This window comes from Kryptolebias marmoratus, linkage group LG6, assembly GCF_001649575.2.
Source record: "Kryptolebias marmoratus isolate JLee-2015 linkage group LG6, ASM164957v2, whole genome shotgun sequence".
Classification (NCBI taxonomy): Eukaryota; Metazoa; Chordata; class Actinopteri; order Cyprinodontiformes; family Rivulidae; genus Kryptolebias; species Kryptolebias marmoratus.
The window spans coordinates 11,783,192-11,809,596 of NC_051435.1; the positions used below are offsets into that span (position 1 = coordinate 11,783,192).

At 41.2% G+C, this 26,405-nt stretch overlaps 1 protein-coding gene across 4 annotated transcripts; it reads right to left on the minus strand.

Moving 5' to 3' along the window:
• Positions 1 to 35: 35 nt before the first annotated feature.
• Positions 36 to 24,224, minus strand: ppp1r9ala (protein phosphatase 1 regulatory subunit 9A-like A). 4 transcript variants are annotated; one of them, XM_017424469.3, is made up of 20 exons: positions 24,049 to 24,224; positions 21,563 to 23,524; positions 10,373 to 10,505; positions 10,028 to 10,148; positions 9,580 to 9,684; positions 9,184 to 9,316; positions 8,366 to 8,524; positions 8,209 to 8,262; positions 7,530 to 7,759; positions 6,962 to 7,058; positions 6,742 to 6,868; positions 5,426 to 5,574; positions 4,681 to 5,002; positions 4,526 to 4,583; positions 4,366 to 4,437; positions 3,928 to 4,147; positions 2,539 to 2,583; positions 1,608 to 1,724; positions 626 to 814; positions 259 to 417 (listed from the first exon to the last, which is right to left on the minus strand). In XM_017424469.3, exons 2-20 carry the CDS (start codon positions 23,354 to 23,356, stop codon positions 259 to 261), a joined length of 4,284 nt encoding a protein of 1,427 aa, XP_017279958.1. In that variant the 5' UTR covers positions 23,357 to 23,524; positions 24,049 to 24,224. The 4 variants fall into 4 exon arrangements, with proteins under 4 accessions (XP_024863438.1, XP_017279961.1, XP_017279958.1 ...); XM_025007670.2 differs by lacking the exon at positions 24,049 to 24,224 and having other exon boundaries at positions 36 to 417; positions 21,563 to 23,356; XM_017424471.3 differs by lacking the exon at positions 2,539 to 2,583 and having other exon boundaries at positions 24,049 to 24,223.
• Between the last annotated feature and the right edge of the window lie 2,181 nt (positions 24,225 to 26,405).

Sequence of the window (26,405 nt, forward strand, 5' to 3'; positions counted from 1 at the left end):
TTCTCAGTCCAGCAGATAATTTACAACCACGGCCCTTTTTTTTTTTTTTTTTAAATCATTATCATCATGTCTCAGGACTGGACAGAAGCACCTGGAGAAAAGCTGCACAGGGAAAACACGGGATTGTCCCGCAGGAAGTTCCCCGCTGGCCGACAGGTCGGAGGAGACGGTGCCAGGTCGCTGTAAATAAAAAGTTTAGAGCTCTGCACGGAGATGAAATTCCTGGGAAGACTTGATTCTGAGAGCGGAGCCGATTCCTCAGCAGACGGAGTCATTAGAAACCGGCAGCTTGGCGCTGCGTCGACCTTCCCTTTCCTTTTTTTCTCGCTGCTTCTCCAGCTTCTCCTGAGCCTTCTTCATGTCTTTCAGCTTTTTCTTGATAGTCGAGCGATCGCTTTGACTTGAAACACCGAGCGCCTGAAGGAAGGAAGTGGAGGAAACCGAAGTAAACAACAAATCAAACAACGGTACGAACTAGAGACACTTCAAAACACTAAAATAAATAAATACACTCCGGCCGCAAAAGGGCAGTTCTGGCTTCTCTGAAACCAGTTTGTTTATTTAATAACTCCGCCTCCATCATGGTATTCGTTTAAATCATCACTTAAAGATGCATTTGTTTCACCTTCAACTTGTCGCTGTCCAAGCTCAGGAGCTGCTGGCCGTCGACGCCCTTGGTGGTGAATTCAGGCGTGTATTGGTCCATGTTCATGCCCATCAACCAGTGACAGACCTGCTGATTGGTCCACTCAGAAACCGGCCGGTTCTGCCACTGATACTCCTTTCCTGCAGCGACCGGTTCATCGTCCAGCGTCTGCACAGAAAAACACCACAGGTGGAGGTTAAAGTAAAGATACTCTTTGCTTTGGCTGCAGCATTTCTAGTGTAAACCTACGGTGTAAGGACTGCGCAGAGTATTGCACAGAGTATTGAAATTAAGTATAAAAAGTAATGTTTATATGATCACACACACACCTGTTGATGCTGTTCAACAGCAGCCACATGATATGGATCTGTGACTGTGAGTGTTGATCAGTTTATAAAACAGATTTTAAATGTGTGTTTTTTCTCGTCTTAAGGGGGCAAATATGTTGCAAAGCAGTCAATAAGTTGCCTGAATCTACACACAAAAGCCGACTACAGCATATATAAAGAAAAAAGTTCTAGAGACAACATTTCCCAAGCTGGCACAAGGAAAACAAGCGTGCAACGACAGAAGAACACCAGTAAAACTGAATCGTCGTGTCAATCTCTTCACACTGAAATGTGGAAATTGACTCGCCCAGAAAAATGAACAGACAATGCTGAGCAGACAAAGCAAAAAAAAAAACAACAAAACTTCATACAGAAGCAAACGTATGCACTATTCCAATCACAGCCGACTTAGGAAAAAGCTAAGCCGCAACACAAAACAAACGGCTTCAACAAACAGACATGCAGCGCTCATATTCTCCGTCCATTCAGGGTTTAATCTGGGCTGTGAAAGGGGAGAGCGGGCTCAAAGAGCATGCTTGAGAATAACCCCTTTCAGCTGCGTCGAGGCGCCCCCCTCCCACCCCACCCCGCCGCACGGCTTTTGTGACGGGCGCGACAAGGAGAGCACTCACCTCGCTGGAAGAGAAGATTAAAGTGTGTGAGCGCCCAGACAGATTGGGTTCAGCGACTAACCCAGAGATGTCTGAACTGGGGCTGGCGGGGTTAGAATCGTCTATGAGTGAGAAACTCTGGAACAGGTGGAAAGAAGGAACGCATTTACAACAGCAGACACGTCACCGAGCAACATTTCTCGTTCTCTTCAGTCACTACGAGGCAAACATTCAAACAGGAATGAGGGTTAAGAGTGGGGATGTTTTTACGAGGACTAAAAATGTGCTCACTAATGATTAAAACTGTTTATTACAGTGGCAGCTGTTAAGGTTATTGATCATGTAGAAAAGGCTGTGACCTTCAATGAGGGAAGGGAAAAAGCTCTACTGTAATCAAACAATCCACCACCAAAACTACAGCAGCTAACAGCGCTACTGCTAACGAGAGGTCGCAACAAACCCAGAAATTTCAGGTATGGGGTAACGTTTTCACTTACATGAGGGGTTTGATTAGTTAAGGGTTTATAATTTATACGTGTTAACAATGAATTTGGATTAGGGAGGGGGAAAAAAAGTCCAAAACAACAAGTTTTTGCACGAGCCAAGTGTCGTTTCATGCTCACGAAGCTTGTGCACATTCAGTGAGTATCACACATGAGAAAACTGCACACCACCGTGGTTTCAATACGAGATTCTGAGCTCCTTTTTTCCAATTATCCAACTCAACGTGTCCTCAAAATGACTCGGAAGCTTCTTCCGTTTCTTCTGACACGTGCCTGAAAGGTGTCTTAAATGCTGCTAAAACTTTACCACATACCCACCCAAAAAGCAACGGCGACTCATTAAAGAAAAGGTGCGTCGAGAGGGAGAAGTTAAGAATCCGGGTTAGTGAGTGATCCACTACTGTGCTTTTAAAGGTCAGAGGTGTAACAAAAAAACGAGCATACTGTACCAAATCTAACGAGCGACTGAATAAAGAGGACCAGGAGAGATTTGTCTGTTTAAAAGGAAACACGGTCAACAGAGATGTATCAGAGAGCAAATCACAGAAAGATTTTAAAAATAAATCACACAGGAACAGAACCAAAGCGTCAAAGTTGTAATCTGCTGCAGCTCCAGCTCCTGTCTTGAACTCATTAAACTGTATTTTGGGAACACCAAAGCCTGAACGAGCGCCAGGCTTCCCACCAGGAACATTTGCTGGATCACTTACAAATTTAGACCCCGATATTCCCACACAGACCGAACTTCTCACGGTGAGGTGGAAAACTGGTCTTCTGTGGGCAAAGTCTGAGCAACTTCCCTCCTCAACTCGGTGCACATTTTATTTATGTATTTATTTATTCTTCTGCAGACAAAACCTACTGATTTGTGTGTTCTGTTGTTCAAAGCAGCTGAGTGTTTCATACAACACACTTCAGTGCTACTGCCGACTGCGAGGTACTCAGTTTAACGGGCTTCATTTAAGAAGAGAGACCCGGTGGACAATTAGGACAAACTTTATATGAACCAAAGAAATGGGGTGTGAGAGGTGCCTTTTCCAGTTTTTTAATAGTTCAAAAGAAAGTCTGTTATTCTCTCACGGCTCAAAGTAATCGGGTTACCCTAGGCAACGAGGACTTTTACCCCCACAATCAGCACAATTATGGTTAAACTCAAGAGTTGAATGTTCTTCTTTCAGAGCAAATCTTTAAAAAGTGACTCATGCATTCCTTTTGATGAAAACATTTACATCCCTTGTGACATTTTTTTTATTTTTTCACCCAGTCGTGGTGCGTTGCAGCTTGGTATTTTTTTCTTTTTCTAGGCAATACTATGTAACTGGTACTGATGTTTTTCTTAGTTTCCTCATCTGTGGGATTTAAATAGTCAAACTAAAAGCTTTTTTCAAACTTGTTTATAGAGCAGTAACAACTCCATACTCCTCAACAGCAAGAATAAAAGCGTTTGTCCAATCAAAATAATGCAACAAACACATCTCTGCAGCTTCACCTAAGCTGTGATAACGAACAGCTGCTCGTGTCCACATTGACTTTGGATTCAAAGTCAATGTTTCTTCACTGAAAAGCCGAAGAACTCTTCCCAACTTCTCCTGACACATCCTAATATTTCAGCTCCAGCAGGTGAAGCTTACCTAACGAACAAACCAGGAAACAGAAACTTCTCCTGGCATTTTGTGCTGGGATAGTGTTACAGTTTTGGGGCAACAAAGGATATGAATAACGTTTAGGTTTGTGACCCACTTATGTTGAACTGCAAAGTGATTAAGATACACTAAAGAAATACCACTTTTCTTCAGAATATTCTGTTCCCAGCAGAAAACTTACAGAAAGCTTCATACCTTGTTTTTGCGATCCTGGCTTTGCTCACTGCTGGTCTCGTTTGTGGTGTACGGCAGGCTGCTGCTGGACGAGGAGGGCTCTTTGTCCCTGTCCCTGTCTCTGTCCCTGTCCCTGTCTTTGTCTCCGAACCAGGAGAACGGCATACAGGTGGGGATGGAGGTCATCGACTCTGCAGGAGACAGGTTCCCTCCAGACTCCTCCAGCAACTCTGAGGACCCCCTGGAGGCACAATTGTAGACATATTAGTTTATAAATTTATCACTGATGTGCACCAGAGTAAACAGGAATCTGTAGTATTTGTAGACAGTCTATAACTATTTAAGGGATTAGACAGATTTTAGGAATGTGTTACAAAAACAGCCATGGAACAAGACAAAAGGGTCAAGTTTTGAAATAGGAATTGTTCTTATTTTTAATTTTAAGCTGTAATAAAATACCTGCTGTCCAAAGACGCCCTCAGCGCCTCTTTGTCATGTTTTTTTCCTTTACCACCTGACTTCCTGAGGCCCCTGTTTCGATCAAAAGTAATATTTTTTTGAGTTAGAAAAACGGTGAGAACTTGGCTGCAGCTGATTAGAGAATTACTTGAATACTTGCCCAAAGTCTGGAAATCGTCTTTTAGGTTTTGCTGCAGAAGACGCCTCACTTAGCTCCTCTGTGAAGAACAAGGAATTAACGGTGGCAGTAAAAAGAAAAAGAAAAACAAAAAAAGGCTTTGCTATTCCAGGAGTCACATTTGCATTTTTGCATACCTCTGAGCTCTTTCCCTTTGGTTTTAGACTCCTTCTTGATGTTACGCATGAAACCAGAGGGAGACTGAGGAGAGGAGCTGTGTATTGGAGGGGACAAAGGAGGACTTCCACAGCTTTCAATGCTCTCCCCTTGTGACGGTGACAGAGACGGGCTGCTGGAAAGCTCTGCTTTACTCCGGGAAGCATCTCTAGACTCTCCCGGATCCTCTTTCTGTCCGTTTGCGGGATAACAGACGGGGACGGGGAGGGCCAGGCTCTCCTGGATGGACCTCCGCCTCCTGATAGATTCCTGCTCCTCCTGTTCATCGTCTCCTTCAGCTTCCTGGATGGATCGAGCCAGTTATTTACACAAACAATTCAAGGAAGAGGGGATAAAAGCTATCTATGGAACAAAACCTCTGATTGTTACGACAATGATGCACTATTGTATTGAGGGGGAAATAAAAAATGTTTTCTATTATGTTTTGGCGTCGTCTGATAAATTCAGCCTCTTTTGCAATTTAGAGAAACTCTCAAAAGAGTTGATCAAACTTTCAAACTCTGACAAACTGAGGTCTGATTTGGAAACAGAGTGGTCAGAGAAACAGCCATCTAAGCGCCTGCTGTTATTACAACGTAAAATACTCCTTTCACTGCGGATGATCTGCTCACGAGCTGCCAGCTTTCCATGTGATCTCAGCCTTCTGTAAACTGCAGGCGTTTTAAACGGGCACGGCAGTCAAACCACAGCGAGCTCTGCACAGACCTGAGGATGAAGATGAGCACTGAAGTTCTCCTTCAGCTTGTTCCGAGACGGAGCCTGACGTTTGGACTTCTGAGCCAATAGACACTTTGCTTTCTGAGCACTTGTGTCCAAGAGCTTTGTTTCAGGGACCACCTCACTCCAGTCTTGCTCTGCAGGAGAGAGAAAAAAAAGAAAAATAAAAACAAACATGAGTGAAACCTAAATTAGATACCAACAGGTAAGTGTACAGAGATTCTTCCAGGTTTATCAGGCATCCAACTAAACCTTTGTGGCTTACAGCTGATTCCTTTATGTTAAAACTGTTGGTGTTCAAAGAGCAGCACGACAGCAACGGTCTCACATTGTGCAAAGATTTGTATTTCTACACATTTTCTGTTTGAAAAATACAAACTTGTTCAGTTTCTTCCACATTTTTCAAAGCTTTAGACAACTAATGAAATAAACAAACAAACCAAAACAAAAAAAACCACCACTGAAACTGCGCCGTATACATCCCACCTTCAAGGAGTTGTTTCCAAAGTACTGCCTCCTTTTAAGGGCAAGTTCTGTTTAGTTTCTGATTTTTGTGGTCAAAAATATAAAAAAAAGAAAAAGCACCATAAAAGTCCTCCGATAACTCCCTGCTTCATGACAAACGTTCCTCCAATCCGAGCACACCTCCTGAAACGTTCCCAAATCTCTGCCTAAAGAGTTCATAAATAAATCAGTGCAAACTAAATTTATTTCCATAACGTTGCGTTTTTATTCCACTCGTTATTTTTAGTCAGTAAATATAAAAAAAGAATACATTTATAAGATTTAAGGTTCCAATTCTTGTGGCGTCTGCGTGGAGTCATACAGCTATTTGAGCCTTTTACTTTAAAACTAATTTCGACAAGTATCTGATGCCACACCCAGACAACCACAAGCTAATCGGTGAATCTCTCCTGGAATGCAGGTTACAGGCAGCTCTGTGCTCAGTTGGGCAAGCTGCATCTTTGTCTTTTCAGATCAATGAAACTGTCCCACAACAGTTACCAAATACTAAGAAAATAAGGCACTGCAAACGCTGCACACTGAATAATGGCTACTATTACACAACAGGGGGGAAACAACTGTTGTTTACACTGCTGCTCTGACGTAAAAACAGCGTGTCTCTCATATGTCTTGTAGTGTTTTGTTTTTCAGAAAGGTCCCGCTGAGATGCAACATCCCTTCCTCCAGGGACTCCTGGTGAAGATGGCGGCGTAGTTACAGGTTGGGAACAGTCCCATGAGAATAAACACACGGACACTTTCAGGGAAGGGAGTTTGAATTTTTGGGGGAGTTCCCTGTACCTGACAGAGAGTCGACAGACTGGGTGTTGGTGACCGAGTCTCGGCTGCTTGGCCTCTCTTCAGCAGCAGGGTCCTGGCCGCTCTGACGTTCCACACCTGAAGCACCTCTTGACTCGAGGACAGCAATCTGTGGAGCCGAAACAACAAAAAGTCAGATGAGCCGATTTCAGCGCCTCGGCTAACCGTGCGGGTGAATAAACAATGATTTAATTTGTCTTACCCTTTTCTGTAAGCTCTCCAGCTGCTCCTTGTACCACTTGTCTTTTTCATCCAGGATCCTTTTCAGTTCCTCCTCTTTTTTCACAAAATCTATTTCTCTGTGAAGGGAACAAGAAAATCTGGTTCTATCACAGCCATAGTATGTAAACATGCTGACTTTTATCTCGTTATCACTAAACCACTTGATTCCACAGACATATATTCTTCACACATAACCCTAAATCTGCAAGGGAATCAATTATTTTCAAACATTAAACAAAAACAGAACAATCCTGTCACTGCTGATAATACACCACAACTATTTTCACTTAAAGTGTTGAAGAATTTGTCTCTTTAGATCTCTTTCTTTTGTATTCTCAAACCCATTATTGTGGAATTGTCATTATTGATTTTGAATTTAAAGAAATGTAACCTAGACTGCATGACCTGCTATAACCTATCACTTAAGCTTCTGTACAATTTGTCTGTTTTACGTTTATAAGAAACATTATTTAACTATTTAAATGCCATGTTAGCTGCTTACATAAACAATGTATCAGTAGATGAAATGAAATCTAAAACGAACTCACTTCTGCTGGTAGTCCTTGATCAGTTTCTTGGCCTTGTTGTACCTCTTGTCCAGTGCCTCATACTGAGCCTGAGTCTCAGCGAGTTGTTCGTTCACACTCTTACACACAGCCTGGGCCTCCAGCCAGTAATTCTCCAGCTTCAGGATTTTGTCGTTGCCATCCTCGGTTTTTTGCTCCAGTGCAGATTTTGCGACTTCCCACAATGATTTCTCCTCCTCTGATTTCTTCAGCTGCACAGAGGAAAGGAGTGTTTTAGTTTAGACAGATTTGCTTAATAATTTGTTTAGCAGATGGGCCACTGGTTGTCAGTCTCAGTAACTAGGTCACACATTTTTTTTTCTCCCCGTGTGTTGAGTGCGACTCTTTTTGGTGCTGTTTTACAAAAACCTACTGGAAATGCAACAAAACGAATGTCGATACATTGAAGTTTAATTTTTATTTTCATTGAAATGTACACTTTTATTAAAAGAATAAAATCTACTAAAATAATCAAAGAAAAAAGATATTTCAAAGACCTAAAATTCAAATAAAGGAAATATTGCTGCTAAAATACAAACACACAAAAAAGTTGAACACTAAATATTGATGGACACCTATATTTTTTGTCATTTCATATATTGTGCTTGCAGCATGAATTTACTATTTTTATTGACATATAGATCAAGTTCAGTCATCCTACCTTTTCCTTTAGTTGATTTATTTCACCTATTGCGATGCTGTGCTTAACCTGCAGCTATGGGAAACAATGAAAATGAAATGTGTCGTTAGATTCAACAAAATGTCGATTTATAAAAAATACAGAAACAGATAAAAACTGGATGTTGTTGAGGGTGTACCTCGTTGAACTGGAAGGCCATTTGGGAGCTGTCCATGTTGGCTGGCATGAACAGGGCCTCTGAATCGGGCAGCTCAAACACCTCGACGTTCCTCCCCGGAGAGAAATTGGACCCCAGAATCCTTTCTTCTACCACGTCGTCCTCCTCATACCGCTCCTCCTGAAATATATCACACGCTGTTAACTCCAACACTCCCTTCCTGCCCAAATATATGTTCAACACTATGTCCACAACACTCCTAGTGTCTAACCCACCCTGGAGGGAAGAGTGTAATATTTTTCCGTCCAAAGATTTCATTAATCTTTTCCAAACATCGCTGAGCTGAGTCACGGGAGATACTGCGGGGGGGCTCGGCTACAATGTTCACAGCAATAAAGGCAAATAACATTAACGACATTCTCAGCCGATAAGAGTATCAACACACTCTTTGCATAACCAGAGACCTTTCTGAAATTGTCTGCTCTAGTAAATCCTATTTAGTCTTTGCACGGCTCCTCTGTTGCAAAAAACAGGCTTGTGGTGGCTTGAACTTCAGAGAGCAAACATTTCACAACTCTGACAGGCAGATGGAAGCCGACTAAACCTTTTCCAACACAGCAGATTTGTGACACATGGCTCACTCACGGCCAGATGCTAATTTCCTGGATGAGCTGAGAGGGATTGGGCTGGGCGTGGCACAGGGGCTAATACTATGCTCATGACTTACCATAATTACAGATTTTAGACTTGTAAAAAAATAAATAAATAAGCCCTTTGTGAATACAGTACAGATGAACAATCAGTGACCAATCTATGGTCTTTACGACCAGCTGACTCACTTCCTCTGTCGAGTGTTCATAAAGATCATCCAGATGCTGCTGCTGCTGGTGGTTCTTCTCCTGCTCTAGTGTCTCACTTATGAGGCGCGCTACCTCGCTCTGCGTTCCTGGCTTCTCCCGACCGATCAGGAATCTGTTTCAGACGGGACAAAAAAAACATACTGTAACCCAGACTTCATAGGTTTTTTTCTGTGAATGTTTCTATAGAAATATGCAAATTTGTCATGAAATTTAAACTCACCCAGTGGGTGTCTAATTTTCTATAAACTATTACCATAACACCTCGTGTAACCTATATCAGTTGAAAACCAAAAAAAAAAAAAAAGACGGCACACTTGGACAGGAAAATTTTTACAATAAAGTTGTTTTCAGGAACCAAAGAGGAGATGAACTGACCTCACTGTGCCCTTGGTGTTCTTTAGGACCGTTGCAGCAAACAGCTGGGTTACTCCCACCAGACTGGTCCCATCCACTTCTACTATCTGATCGTTCACCTGGATCCTGCATAAAACAGAGGATATTAAATCTGTAAGGAGGATTTCAAAGGGTTTTTTATTTAGTGAGTTATGCACACCATTTTATCATAGTAGAAAAATACAAACTCTTCAATACATCTGGCAAAGAAGTAATAATTGACCGTTTTCTCTAGCTTGTGGGATTAGAAATAAAACCGGGCTGTTTTTGTTATTTACTGTACATCACCTGGTGTGCAGTACTAAAACCTAATATTAGGCCTTGTGTGTGTGTGTGTGTGTGTGTGTGTGTGTGTGTGTGTGTGTGTTATTACCGGTGACTAATTTGTGACAGAAGACTGGGACAAGGGAAGTTTGCGGCACTAACTCACCGTCCATCTCTCTCGGCTGCTCCGTTCTCTGTTATTGTTTTCACAAAAATGCCAAGTTTTTCCAAGCCCTGGTCAGCTCCCACTCCCATTCCTATGATGCTGATACCGAGCCCATTGTCTCCTGGTGGCAGAGAAGTTGTGCAGATTTTGAAGAGTGAGGGCAAACAAACAAGCATGAGTTTTTGTGCTTACGCTGTGCGCATTAGGATTTGAGCGATTTTGTGTATTGTCCTGACATTAAGAAAGATTTATTTTTAAAAACTCAAAAACGCATTCAAATATTAAAAAGAAAGACATTGGACTCTGAATTCTTCCAGCTTGCGTAACACTTTAATTTCAACTCACCTTTTTCAATCTCAACTGGAAACACATCCATCTTTTCCACTCGTTTCTCCAGTTCATACTCCGCAGATGCTGCGACCGGGTCGACGTCATCATTACGTCGATCATAGTCCTCGTTGGAGAAGGTGCTGAAGACCTGTGTTGGTCAAAAATATTAGAAGAATAACTTGAGTATCAGACCAGGATTTCTTGTTTTGACTTTTTTTTCTTTTTTTGGCTTTTTTTGTTTTGTTATCTTCCTGGGGTGGGTGCGTGGGGGTGTTACATTGTTGTTCTACTGGCATGGATGTGAGGGAGAATTTCCCTCCTTTAACCTTTGCTTGGAAAAATAAGACACCGGTGTGCTGTTTGAGCTCACAGCTGCTGAGGGGCAGATGATTTGGGCCACCAACACAAAACCTAACTCTCTCACTTAGTAAATATATATATAAAGTTGCTAAATCTTCAGTTACCTACCTCTGGAGACAGATCTAATGACACCGAAGTAAAAAAAAAAGTTGTACATTTAGCAGGCAGACTTCTCAAAGCATTGGCTGTGTCTTAAAAATAGTTTTCTGGTTGCAATTAAAAAGAACAGACAGGCAGCAAGGAAGATCATGAGCAGTGTGAAAAGTAGGGCACAGCTGTGGAAAACTTAGCAGTGGATCACACAAAGACGGATATCCACAGGCTTCAAGTATTTTCTTCTTGACAGCAGCAGGAAACAGAAAAGGTGTCAATTAAAGACAACAAATACTCAAAAGTGATTAAGCATTGTACGTTTTATAGAACCTGGTTTTAAAGTTCTTCCAAACAAAACCACTTCTACCTTTTACCTTGAATCCCACTGATGAGACAAAACAAGCCCTGTTCTCCAAAGCATCCTGAGTGCCGCAGCTCTTCAAACAAATGCCCAGCACAACAACAAAAAAAACAACATTTTTTTCTAATCTTTTGGGTCGAAATGTGGCTCCAGATTTCAGTGTCCTTGTATCAAAACTCACAAGTTATTTTCCCAAATACAAACATGTGGAGGTAACCCAGATAAGGAGGGTTGTCATCAGGCTCTGAAAAAGAGGAATCGCCAGTTTTTTGATACTTGCTATCAAGTGAGAAGGATGACAATCTACAAAATGATTCTTTGTCAAACTATTTTTTATTAGTTGGGATCACAATCAGTGACATAAAACACTGTCTGAAAGTGCCGTATCACTGATGACCACAAAGTACTTTCCCTTCAAACAATTTGGTTCCATTTCACAAGAAACGGTCCGGTTCTGCAGACTTAACGATCATTTCTGTCTCCAAACAGACAGAAATTATCATTTATTTGATGACGCTGAACTCAGGGATTCAACACAGCAGCTCACAGATCACTGTGAAACAGCAGAGCCTAGTAACAGTAAGACTTGTTTCCAGGACTTTGTTAACTCTGTGTTCAGGGAAGACATTTTGGTGTACGCACAATCACCGTGAAGTTTTTTCTACAAAGATCCCCAAAATGGATGACATACAGGAACACATTTGCTGCAAACTTCTTGTGGAGAACGTACAGCAACGCCCCGACTCAAATCTCAAACACTGACATAATTTATGAATGAAGTTAAGCTTTTTACTGAAGTGCAGGAATGAGTGCGGAAAGAGTTCATACTCCTTTCTGCAGACCTCTACATTGTTTTCCACTTACTTGGTACGATTGCGATTATAAGTCCACATTGGTTTGTAGAGCAGCTTTTTGTCCTGCCTTGTGTTTGCTCGAAACAAACATTTTTATGTCTGCCTCTTTCCTCACGGTTCTAGCTGTGAGAGACTAAATTAACAACGTCTTCAACTGTGAACACAAACAGTCTGAACCCAAACATTTACATATTCTTCTAAAATCTCTGGTATTTAGGAGTAAAAATGGCCTCAGCTAAAACAATGGGACAAGATGAGGTTCGTCACCAAAAGTTGTTCTTTGTCAGAGTTGCTTTTAAAAGATCTCAGAAAAAAAAGCTACAAAGAAAAACTGTTGATTCGTTTTTCAGTTGTGACAAATAAAATTATCTGTCCTAATGACAAAAATCCATTTGCAAACACTAAGATAAACATGTCACATTTCCATATATTTTAATTATGCTACTTAAGTTCCGTGGTTTCACAGCCAAAGGCATGAAAAGAATACTTTCAGTGTTACATTTGAACCTTACAATGTCAAAATAGTTTGGTTAAATACAAGATAAGCGTAATTCTAGTTCTGAATAGAGCATGTGAAATAACAAAGCAGATTAGAGTTTAACAGACTCCATGAGGAGCTAATGCCTGATTATTAGGATGAATCCAACAGGGCTGCCAACATAAACCCCCTGCTTGGGCATTAATAGCTCTCAACAGGGTTGAGTCAAAAAAAAAGACACATTGTTAGAAATATAAAGAAACAACATCTTATATCTAAAGCTGACAGAATCAAATGTAAGGATTCTGCATGAAAAGGGAGAACCATAGATTTTCACGAACAGAGTAAAATAAAAGTGCTTCATCTTTAAACTGAACGGTTTAAATTTCAAAAGATTTGACCTGAAAGTAAAATCTGTTCATATTTAGGCTGGATTTCATTGTTTTCCAACACAGGCTGTGGAGGGATGCAGAGTTCAGGCTACAGTGAGCGTTCATGAAGTCTGCTAAAGCTGCTCAACTTGTGAGATGGTTACTTTAGGTTTGGTTGCTGTTTTTAGTGTCCAGGTTAGTGTGGACATCAGAGCCGATCATATCCAATTAGTCAGGTGCAGAGGGTGCAAATTTGATATTTCAGCTTTTGAGCAGCACCTATTGGGTTTGGAGACCAGGCACTTAAAGCAAATGTTGTTTCTAGTGATAAAACATTAAGTTTCTGTATTTAAAAGATTAATTTCTGGAAATAAAATCATCCAAGTTATGACAGGCTGGTGCAGAGCAGCAGAAGAAACTATGTTACTAGATAATGAGTGTCTGGTTGATGAGGCTTTTGTCCTACATATATATATATATATATATATATATATATATATATATTTTTTTTTTTTTTTTTAAGTATAATTATGTATTTCTCAAATTCTCAAAATAGTCATACAATGCTCAAAACGTGGCTAAAAAGTTCACTGCTGTCTCAACCCTCACAAATAAAGTTGGCCTATCTCTTAACATTTTTAAGTGTTGATTTGCTCTGGTGAAAATCTCTGCTTCACATTCCCATATTTTTCTTATCACAATGTCAAATATCTGAGGTTCCATGCTTTGAATTGCACGAATCGCTGAATGTTATTGCAAAATGTGATTTCAAGACACTTCAGTAGTCATAAATGCAACCATATATGTTTTTATAAAATAACAAAACGAGCTCAGTTTGCATTATTTTGAAAAAAGGTATCAGTCAGTTTTTGTGTTTAATTCTTCTAAGCTATAATAAACATCTGGAGAAAAAAAAAAGCTTGAGGTTTAAAGCTTTTATCTATGTTCAACAACATAATTAATCAAATGATAACATTAAAAACATGACTCCAGCATGACACTGACAGAGACATGTACCAAAAGGTTGTATGATGTAATCAAATAAATAATTCAGCTGTGGGAAAAAGGCTCGAAGAAGAAGAAACAATCATCCCTTCTTTCTGTCTCTCTACTATGTAGCCTTTGGAGAAAGCCCAAAGAAATGAAGACATTAAGTTTCCAGAATAACTCACCAGGCTGTCTCTTCAACTGGTCAGAATGAATTATTCCACACACAGTCACAGTCATCAAAAAATAATCTACATAACAAGTACAGACTTAGTGCACTTTATAACAGGAAACTGAAAGATCAGACATTAGCTGAGGATGGAGACTTCTACAGTTATTACGTTCAGGCAGGAACAATATCCACCAAAACCAAAGTTTTAAATCAGAACAAGCTGAATATCATGGGCATAGCCTGCCTTTTTCCACCCAAAAACGATATTCTGTAGTTTTTCTTTGGTTAAAACTAAAACAAACAAACAAAAGCACATTCCACATTTTTGTGTTTATAATGCAGCTTCTTAAAATAACTGATAAGCTCCTTTGGGCAAATTTGTCACGTTTTCATCTCAAATCCATTAAAACCTGATGCAACACGCAGGTGGATCAGTTCTCACGTTTCAGGTCTTTACAAATCAGAGTAACACTCGTTTTTGTGACAAAAAAAACAAAAACCACACCGAACTACAACAGCTTTGAGGGTTGGATAAACGGATAGATGGCACCACTGCATCCTGCTTCATGGCGCTGGCTTTCAGCAGCTTGTTGGACATTTCTCCTTCAGCTTCTCTTGATCCCTCATGTTTGACTTTCTTGTTAAAAAACTGCTCTGTCTTTGCTCAAACCCAATCACTCAGCCACTGTCTTGTTGGCAATACAGACAGAAATCAGTCTGTTCATTGGCCCGTTCCTCCTAAAAGCATCCGTACACAAAGTTTACAGCCCACTAACTTTAAGTTTAGAACAAACATTAATGAAAAGTGGGGACTTGGTAAGTTGCATCAAGTTAATAGTTGATTTTTTTCTTCTCCCAATTTTCTTCCTTAAATAATTATTCCTATTGCTTACTGGGTGTTTGATTTAAAGCGTGAGGCTTTTAACAGCATCATCTTTTCATTTCTACCTAAAGCTCAGCCTTCAGAAAGTTTCCCAAGGGCTCTTTTAAAATATTTTTTTTTACAGCTATAACAGTCTGTCCTCTCTATGTAAACTCACATCCACAGATGTAGACATGCCCACACCCAACATGAAACTCTTTCCATCTTTCCCCTCGTTCCCCTTCATACCATCAGAGTACCAGAGAGGGAAATGAGTCAGCAGCTGTGAGGAAAAGTAAACCAAAGAAAAATTGCCAGTGCAATAATAACAAAGGCTCTCCGCTGGACGGGGGAGGAACTTGTAGTGTAAACGATAAAACAAAAGAAAACAAATTAAAACGTGCTGTGAGGGTGAAGCTGGGCCAGGGGTGGCAGCAGGCACAGATCAGAGTAATTAGGAAGAAAAGAAAAAGGCTTGGAGCTGGGTTTTAGATCATGGATAAACAGATCAGCGTAACATACTTCCTGTGCACATCCCTCTAACATGTTAAACACTGTAGAATTCACAATGACAAAAAGTAGCAGATTATTTTATGAAGCAGGTAAATACATATAAAAAAAACCCGACACCAATAGCGAGTCTTGTGTCTGTGTGTGGGCCTTAAATCTTCTTTTAAACAAAATATAAAATCTGGCAACAGCGTCTCAAAGGACTCTTTGTCTCCTTCACCTCAATCTACCCTGAAGAATCTCTGCAACATGACCACAAGCACATCTGTGAGCTGTGCAGCACGTCAGAGACGCCTTTTACATGAACAAGCAGCCGCAGTCAAAGTACGGAGGATGTCCTTTGACAAATTTATCAAACAATGTCATAAATTATCTGAAGAGACTGCAGTTTAATCACCACTACAGGTTCTGATAACACTGTTATCTAGAAGCAAAAATCTAATTAAGAATGACGAATGGGAATCCAAAAATATTAGTACACAGTAAATAAGACCACAGAATACGCTGATATTCAAGACTGATTGTGGGTGACACTCGGTAGAAGACAAGTATTTAGGGTTACTATGAGCATGGTTGACATCAACACACAGATTTACAAAATCAATAATGTTTTGAGGATAAATTTGTACTCTCTTATAACAAAAAAAGCATGTTGTACAAGCTAGAAGCAACACTAAATAAGATAATAACAAAAAAATATCAGCCACCAACCATCCTGCTTTCTCTAAATAACTCATCAGCCATTGTAAAAAATAACAATTTATCACTAAAGCAACTTCATGAATGCTTTCATCGAGCATCAAAATATTAATCTAAAGGAAAACCTAAACACAGGAACAGTTGGAGTCTGAGGAGAGAATCACATTTCCAGTGGGGGTGCAGTACACAAACAGGTGGAACAGGTTTGTCTATAAATGGCCAACAAACGCTATTTTTGTCTTTGCGAAAGCACCTAAAACTTCTAACAGAACTACTTTTAGTTTTCAGCTGTATATATATACATATATATACACACACACACACACATACTATACTATGTTTTTGTAAATGCAAAAGTAAAAGGTTCGAGGCAATTCCTAACAGTCTGAACCCCATCCCATACCAAGCAGGGTAACTGCATTAGTATTCAGTCTTTGTCTGCTTCAAGCCCAGGTGGTCTGCTGTGCTGGTTAGATGAGGATGAAGCCAAGTCAGGCGCATTCCAAGGCAAAAGAGCCATTTTAGCAAAGAAATGAGAAGCATAACACTAAGGAATTGTTTAGCAGCAGAGGACAGCAACTCATTTCCGGTGTGTGTGTGTTTTAAAACTATAATATACAAATTGAGGACTGGGGGATTTGTCCTACTGAATATAAATCCAAGTTAAGTAAAAAAAACTGAAAAATGACAAACCTGCTGACTTGGAAAACCCCTTTCATGAGCTCTGCAAAAGCGACACAAAACGTATCTTTCAGCTGCTCTCTACCTAAAACACAATGACTACAGACCATAAAATAAAGAAACAGATCTGTTGCTTCAGTCATGTGGGGAGCCAAATTGACAACAGAAGGTGTCTGATTGGATGGTGACTCGTGTGGACAGTATAATTATAAAACCAGCTAATTAAAACAACAAACTGTGAAGTCGCGAACCACGCCTCGTGTGTTTAGGGAGGAACACACAACGTGGTTACTTGACTAGAAGCGCTGTTGGTGCTCCCTGTGAGTTTGTGAGGCGTTGGGGCGAAGCAGCAGGTGCAGGTCCTGGTTTCAGGCACAGATCGGTTAATTTTATTTATTTTTTGCCTACTATCCAAACATCCTTCTGTTTAATGTTAAACAAATACCGTGACGACCCCTTCAGGTCTGAAAATAACTGCAAAAGTCTTTGTCCTTTCTGCAGATCAGACACCAACACTGAATGTTTGCTCATCATTTAATACCTCTTGACTTTTCACTGAACTAGAAGAGCACAGGCAGTGAGTCCAGGTGACAGAAACTTACAGACTACGAAAAATATTTGCAGTTCAGAAGCTTGTTTGGATAAAAACAGACTCTTACATGCATTCAAAAACATTTAGATTTAATTGCCTTTTAATGAAAATAAACTTATCCCTATAATAAAAATATAGAACCAAAAACAGTGGCGCAATGTTTAAACTGCTTAGAATATGTCAAAAGTACTATACCGACATAATAGATGTAAATCTCCTAAACATTTATATTTGTGTATGGGAAAGCTACTTCTGTGTTACCTTAAGGGCAAAAAACCCCCCAAAAATTAAGAAACCATAACAGTTTTAGAAGTGCAAGCTTTTTAAAACTCAGTGCTGCTTTTTTTACCCTTTTAGTTTGTTTTTTTAGATGCATTTGGCCGCAGTAAACATTCTGTATTTTACCTAAACGTCTCAGAATCTGTCTTCCTCCAAGTTTTTCTCCCCAACACAGATAAGGCTGAAACATGTTGAAAGTTGACGTCTGCTTCCCCTGACAAAGTGTGCCTTTCTCCCACACAGATCTCCTCTGTCACAAAGACTTGGGTTACTTGGGGACCTAATCCGGTTGGGAACTAGCAGCACAAAGCATTTTTCTTTTCCTCTCCTGTTTTCTTTCCTGACCAACTAAAACTTCAGTGCCATCAGCTCTGGTACTGAAGTAAAATTAAAAATAAAGATGTGGGCTGAGGGACAAGTGAGAGACTAAACTGTCCCAACACCTAACGTTAAATAACCAACTTGTTTTGGAGCAAGCACGAGAAATGCACACAAATGCAAACTCATAAACCAACAAATACGACATCCATCCATTTTTTTTTCCACTTATCTGTAGCTGTGTCGCGTGTACCTCGCCTGGGATGGGGAATAGGAAAGTAAAACATGTGATAGCTATATTGATTTTGGAGAAAACATGCACTTTGTGGTATTTTTAAACAGCATGTGAACTGAGATAGAGAGCAGACATGTTGTTGTGATGTTTGATTGTAAAGTTAACATGGCTCATCAATTTTAGCCACATGTTTGTGTCCCCTCCACTGTAGGTCAGCTTCTGGTCCCCTCTCCCAGGACCCACCTGATGATTCAGATGGAAATGAGGAGGAGGGGGGGGGGGGTCCACACCCTGAGATAACAACTCGTTTAAAGGCCTGGATAAACACTGCGAGCTGTGTGGAATTCAAGGGAGTGATTTGTTCTTTTTGTTTTAGCCAAATGTTGATTAGATATTGTGATGGTGGGATATCAAGTGGAAAAATAGCTCTTCTGCTTCCACCACAGCCCTACAATTCAGGCTATCAATGTTTACAACAACACTGGGTGGCATCATCCAAAGATATAACAGAAGCAAAACTAAAATACAATAAAGGTGTCTGTATGAAAATGAAATATGGAAATTTTGAACATTTAATTCAAATGTCACGTCTACAAACTAAATGCTTAACACAAGCAGATGAATTTTAAGCAATGCAGAGGGACGTAAGACACACCCGCTATTATACCTGCAGAGGTAAGAAGAAACGCACAACTATAAAAACACTACAAAAAGATTTTAACAGAGGTATCAGAACGCCTACCACAGCACTACAAATCCAAAAGTATTGTCAATATATATATCATGTCAATGTCAGCAGCTCTGCAAAAGCTGGATCTTTACCCTATCTTTATTCAGAAATAACTAAATTCCTTACATCCATGTTGGACAGTGTCATAAATAATCCATGCTCAGGGAGGAAACTTTCTTATGATGATTACACATTTAAAACTTGGAAAAAGTCAGGAGAATGAGTAAGGGGGTTTGACCACAATTGCCCGTTAACATGATGGACGGGCACCGAGACAGGTGCCAACATGGCTTCAGGTCCTAACCAACTGGCATCTAAACCAATAAGAGCTCACACCGTTTGGTGCAACCCGAGTGCCTGAGCTTTTGACTCGAGTGTTTGCTCTCTGATGCCTGGGTGCAGACGTCGAAGGCAACTTAGGCAAACATCAACTTCAACATGGAGGATTGCACAAACAAAAAAAAAAAGAAACACAATACCTTACCCAGGTTAACACATGCTTCGACAGGTGATCCTCTGTGTAAGACGGTGTTTATGTATTACACATAGAAATTACAGAGGCTTGAGCTGCAGGGACTGTACATAGTTTTAGAGCTGTTGCCTTTTTGTCAGAGCTGCAGTCCTTCAGTAAGAAGGCTATATTTTGTTTTCCATTCATTTCATACGAGCAGCATATTTCTAAGTTTGTGACGTAACTTCTAATGCCTGACATGCTTGTATTTTGGACATGAGCGATGTAAAAACAATGATCTCACTGAGCTAGTCATTCTGCTCATTACTGTGTTGCTTCACCTGAATTGTAGATAAGAAAAAAAGAAAAAAGACGGCACAGGATTGGGTAAATCAAGAGGAAAACTAGGTTGTCTTCAGTTCCTGCAGCAGCAGAAGAGATATGAAAAGCTGCTGTTTAGTTTGTGGACTGAAAAAACTCTTCTCAGCTGTCTCATCAAGCTCTGCGGTTCTTCAATTGACAGGAGTTAATTGTGTCATTTCACAAAAATAAGAGATAATAATAACACACAGGCTATATTTACATACTGTATTCAACTACCCTTAGTCTAAAACAGCAAATATTTTGAATACAGTATGTACATTAGCTACATATAGCATAATATAATTATATTTCTGTTCACGTTACAGAACATAAACTGACATAATCGTCCCCAGCTACAGCACTGTCATATTTGTGTCTATCCAAAGTTTTCATTACTTCATTGTATATCAAAACCCACAGACATTCTTGGCTTTCCTCCACACACTAAAAGCATGCCTTTTTGATACATTTTGCTCAGCGTTGACCCTGCTAGAAGTAAGGCCATGCACTGCAAAGCGGGAGTGCGTCTGACGCTTTGAAGGCACCGGCGAAAGCTAACGGTGGGATTATGGTGCGTACAGATCTACATGATGCAGCTAAGATCAGTCACATTGCCAGTTTAATTCATGTTTTCTGTGAATATGGGCTTATTCGGGTTCAGCTGATAAGAATAGCTTTATTGTTTTATCTAGACTAAAGTTTTAATTGAGTTAAGTTTTTTGAAGAATACTGCTGAGCGTGAAAATGAGAGATGAAAGCAATGTCTTTCTAACGGAGCAGAGGAAGTACGTCAGTAAATTACAATTCTGTGTTTAATTTAGAGAAGATCTCATGTTGGAAGGCAACAAGACGCAGTTTGAGGTAAGAATAGTGCAGCATAACACCTGAGGATGAGGATAACAAGTAGTATTACCCCCCAGTGTGCATAAATCTTTATCAGCGAGAAGCACCCACACATTTGAAAGATGAATTAGGTGCTTCACAGAAAAAGGCAAAACATGATGCAGAAAATGTGTTTTGTTTACAACTCATCAAGGAAGCTCATTACTGTCTATATCCATAATGATGTTTTTTCTTCCTGTGTAAAATGTGGCATACAGGAAGTCGAACAATTAAAGCAGCAACAGTTATCAGTGTGCATGTAGGTCCCCTTCAAATTCTCTAAATACATAACAACTTAGTTAATACAATTCAGATTTGTTTCAAAAGGATTTTTTATAGAGATAAGAGGCAGAAGAATGAATCCAGTCCCTCCAGAAAATGTTTCGAATTGTTTGCATGTTTGAGAACAGCTTCAGTGAGTAAGATCACTTACTCAGAAGTTGCCATATTTAGTGCTTTACATTATGAAGTTTCGCAGCGACTCCCTCGCTGCACCCCCTTTTCAGCTGTAGCCCGGTTCTCACAGGCACTCTGCAAAGTCAACATTATTTCCAAAAATACCGCAACAACTACGCTGCCCCAGTCTCCAAATTCCTCTGTCATCTCTCATGAGATTAAGGAACTAGGTTGTCAAACTAACCGCCTCCCTGCTCGACGAGATGAAATATAAACCACAGTTTAGGATTTTTTTCTGAACTGCGGCAAAGCTTATCTGATGATAGAGCTTGGCGGCTGTGACGTGAGCGGGACAGACAAAAAGCATTCATTCTCGGCCTCCACTAATTGTGTGTCTGCAGGGAACACCCAGGTCAGACACCGCTGCTGAGTCAATGAGACACTGGATTATAATGAAAATACTGTGCAGTATATGTCAGGAGTTCCAACTGAGCAACAGTGATTCTGAAATAAACAACACAAAACACTTACCAAGATAGGATCTGTGGAGAACTTAATTCTCCTCTTTGGGGGAGGGTCATCTTCATCCGAGAGGCCGGAGACCTCATAGCAGTCATCATATTCCCCATAGGATGGATCTTCCTCATCTCCCTCCACCTCCTCCTCTTCTTCTTCTTCTTCCCTAATGACCTGGTCTACATCTCTGTCATCCACAAATGCTGCGTTCTCAATGCCATACACTGCTGGAGAGGCTCTATCCACCTGCTTCTCTAGTGCAGCCTCCTCCTCCGCTGCCTCATCCTCTTCATCTTCTTGATTCACAATAAAACTGTCTTCCTCCTTCTTGTCCGTTTCATCCAAGTCCCAGTCGTACTCCAGGATTCTCCCCTCGTCTACAGTGTCTGTCCCTCTTTGACGAGCTGGGTTAAAGCTTAGTTTTTCTGCTGTAAAGCTTCTTTGCAGGTCTTTGTGATGTTGCTCCTCTTCAAACGCACCGCCTCCAACACTCTCGTCCTCGTTTTCCTCGCTTTCCGAGGACTCGTTCTGGACCACAACCCGTTCAGCCCGCACCACGCTCACCCCTTTGGATTCTCTGGATGAAGTCTGGCCGGGTGGTTTGTCCCCCGTAGAGCTGAGAGCGTCGTTGTCTTTGCTCTTGGCCTTTTCAGGGTATTTGGCCCTGTCTGCATGCTGAGATCCACCAGTCGATGGCAAAGACTGTTTCTCATCCCTCAGGGGAGGACTTTGTGGCTTGGTTTCACCTCTGCCAGCAGATGTCCGACTAAATCTGTCAGCAGGTGACGAAGATGAGTGGAGTTTGTGAGTGGCGTCAGCTGTCAAAGAATCAGATTTGGGTTCTGCACTGGTAACTGTCTGCTTAAGCCCAAAACTTGACCCCAAAGGTGCAGGTTTGTTGTCTTTATCTTTATTTTTGTTGGCGACATTATTCACAGAGCCAGCTGCTTCTTTGAGAGGCGAAGTAGGTTTGTTCAAGCCGTCTCCTGTCAGAGAGGTCGGCTCTATGTGTTGAGTGGTATTGTGTTGTTTAGCAGACACCATTCCTCCCTTCCCAGCAGATGTTTTGCTGTCCTCTGTGTCATTCTCAACCATGTAATTTTCCAACCTCTTGGATATGGGCCCTGCATTTAGTGACACTCTCGGCGCAAGCCTTTTTTCACCGTCGGCCATCTCATCTGGATGACTTTTAGCCGTCGATACGTGGGTTTGCTCTACTTTACCAGCAGTTTCCGAGGATCCCGACGCTCTCCTTGTGCTCTTCCCTTCATCGGCGGCGCTTCCGAAGGACAAGCGGTTCACTGCTCTGTTTGGGGACTGCTTGTCAGCCACGACCTGCTCTTTGATGCCCCTTTCAAAGAGTTTCCTGGTCACAGAGAACTTCTCTGCCAATGCCACTTTGTCAATCTCAACATCTTCTCCCTTGGGTGTTTTGTCTAAATTGTGGGATTCTGGGCTCGGAGCACTGTTGAAGCTAACCCTGTGAGCGCTGACTGGAAACTGCACCTTCGTTGGGGATGTCTGGGGCACATCGGGCTTTAAAGTTGGCTTTCCTTCTTGGGACTCCTGCTGCTGGCCGTCCATTTGTAGGAAGATGTTCTTTATCTTATTCACCCTGGTTCCAAAAGGCCTTCCCCTGGACTCCTCCCGGGTGTCGCTGGACCCGTTGGCAACATTTTTCGAGGCCGCCTCAGACTTTGACCCATCAAAGGAGCACTTAATGGCGTGGAAGTCAGACTTGTAGGCATTTCTGTGAGGGGAAGCGCTTCTCAGGGTCCTCTCTGCTCCTTTGCTCTCCGCTTTGATCATCTTCTTGATTGTTTACGACTGAGGCAGGATCCTAAAAGTCAGCTTTCTGGAATGTTTTGGGGGGTTTCTTTTGAGGGGGAATTACCACAGGACTTTAGGAAACCAGTGCCATGATGGGTCCGGCGGAGGGTTTCTGGAGTACTGGTCTTTCAACTCAGGCGATGTCATCTAAAAACAGAAAAGAAACGAGAGAAAAAAGTAGACAGACAAATGACATTATTAACTTACTCATGTCGAAAGAAAGCTTTATGTTTGATTATAGCGGCACAAATACGCGTATGTTTGGATTAAAATGAACTTAAACGATTGCACCGGCCTTTAACGTAAGTGACGGTTAACGTAAGTTAACGTAAGTTCGCGTGCGCAGAACGCGTTCGAACTGTTGTCCGGCCGCTAGCGAAGGCAGCTAAAATTAAACGAAACTAGTTGACCTCGAAACTAACTTTAACCAAGACTGTGTGTTGGGGCTTAAATCAAAAGGGCTTTGCTACCGGCAGCTCTGCCCGTAGATAAAAAGGGGGAAAAAAGCGACGCAAAGTCCAACTTTCCTGCGTGCCGACACTCCGGTAAGCAGCCCGAGCAATTCATTGTGGCGTGAATTTTTTTCCCCTCCAACTACGAGCCGCTGGAAACTGTTCACGCCAGTCCAAACACGGTGTAGTTCGCACAAAAAGAAAACGTAAACAACTCACCTAGTTGCCTCATCGAGTCAGACGCTGAAAGATGGCTCGAGATTCCAGTTAGTTTTTTTTTCTTCTTCTTCTTTTCTTTACAGTATCAAACTTGTTCCTTCTTGCTCACCGCCATCATTCCCCGCTCCCGGCAGCAGTGTTTCCCTGTCTCTCTCTCTCTCTCTCTCCCTCTCCCTCTCTCTCTCTCTCTCTCTCTCTCCTCTCGGCTCTTCCAGACCTGCCGCGGGATGCGCGCGCACCCGAGCCTCCGTCTCAGATGCACGCCGCCGCGGCGACGCCGGGAGCGCGCACACATTCCAGGACTGTAACCCCACTACTCCTGTTTCTCCAGCTCTCAGACACAAGGAGTTTTCAGAGGGAACAACGTGGGAACTACAATTCACCTAGACCTCTTGGAAGGGCAAGAGTCCACACCAAGTTTACACGAAAAGCCTCTAAACAGATTATTTACACAGTAAATGTTGAGCAATCAAATTAGTAAACAGTTCTGTTTGACAAGGAAGGAGTTTCTTCCTTACAAACTTCCCTGAGCAGTAGTCTGAGTGATTTGCTGCTATAATATGTTACCTATTAAGTTCAGTGTTCTTGTCTCAGTAGTAGTGGACTACTCAGGTTGGAGGCAACACTTTATAGTGAAGGTGCAAATCAAATGTGTCAAACTCAAGGCCCGAGGGCCAGATAAGGCCCTTGTTACAATTTTATGCAGCCTTTATGATAACATTTTAAATGTATTAGAACTAGCTTGCCAGTCTGTGACAGATTAAATCTCCATCATTTTTCATTTTGCATCTAGAACGGGGCCTACTTGCAGAAGAATGCCGAGAAAATTACATTTGAATTTTTTCAGTACGTTTTGATTTGTGCGTCGTAAGAGCAACAGAGAACACAGAAAAAGGAAGGGATCGAACTCTCGCAGGTAAACTTGCAGCCAAGAAAAGATGTCGGAGCAACCTATTTCAAATTAAATTGTTGCACGTTTGTGTTTTTATTAAGGGGTGTTTTCAAAACGATTTAATAGATTGTGAAAACATGTAGAAATAGAAATGTATCTTTTTAATTTTGATTAATAAGTTGTGTTTGCTCCAATATATATGTATTGGGGAAAAAGTAAATTATATTCCATATGATTAATTGAACATATTACAAATAAAAAACAAAGCCAATCTATATGTTTTTGGTAAATATTGACTAAGACTGGTCCTCAACTGGGACCAAGTTTGTAATTTTGTCACCCCTGACTTAAAGGTGTCTCAATGCAAGGCATGAAATTAAACAAAAAGAGGACATCTTTAACTATATCAAATTGTGATGTGAGCTTGCGCCAGTAGTTTTCCAGATCTGTTGAATGAAATGCTGAAATTTTGGGTCCACACTCAATGTAAACAAAGCACTTAGCTAAATCTACCAAAAATCAAGTGGAAGCTTGAGTCACGTTGACCTGCGTTAGGTTGGCGGATTCGGACAAGCATAGAATCTCGGAGAAGACTTCTAGGTGGAAATATGAGAGTGAACCTGGTGCTAAACGTGGAGGAAAACAGAAAGAACAAGTAAGATGACTCTCAAGAACAAATATTGGGGATCAAGCACGGCGGTGGAGCGCCGTGCTTGTTTGCATCTGGTAACAGTTTTTTTTATTTTATTTGTTTATTACTTTATGCCCAGTCTTCATAACTTTGTAGTGAGTACCTTGGAGTATTTCTTAGTTAATGCATGACTCAGAATGATTTCACACATTAATTATTTCTGGATATATTGTAAATTCTTAAGGCTAATCATAAACTAATCCCTACCTTGCTGAATATTTAGAGTATTGTGCAAATGTCTTGAGTCATTCCTCATTTCTTCATGTTTTGCTTCCAAGAAGCCAGACTTTGTTGTAATCCTTTAGTTGGTCTTAAAATCTTTCTGCAGGGTTAAAAAAAGCTATCTTTGGCTGATTTTACTCTTGTTTTTTTCCCCCAATGAAGTCATTTTCAAAATATAATCTGACCATTTCAACCTGTAAATCATTCAGGCAGAAAGAGGGACAAAACTCAAGGGATGAGCCAGAGTTGTGTTGACACATAACAGACAGACAAATCTGAAAGTTGTCCACGGTATAGGAATTTCTTACGAGCGGTCTGTAACAAAGACAGAATTTGTTCCACATTTCTTCAGGGATGGACGGGGATGGTAAAGCCCCCCTTTAGGTTTTAGTGTGCCACCCCACGATTACCAATGCTCCCCATCTGTCCCCTTTAAGGTCCCCTTCAACCCTGAGGAAACCCTAACCCTAGCCCAGGGCCAAAAAACCCTAACCCCTTCAACCCTGAGGAAACCCTAACCCTCGCCCCGGGCCAAAAAACCCTGACCCCTTC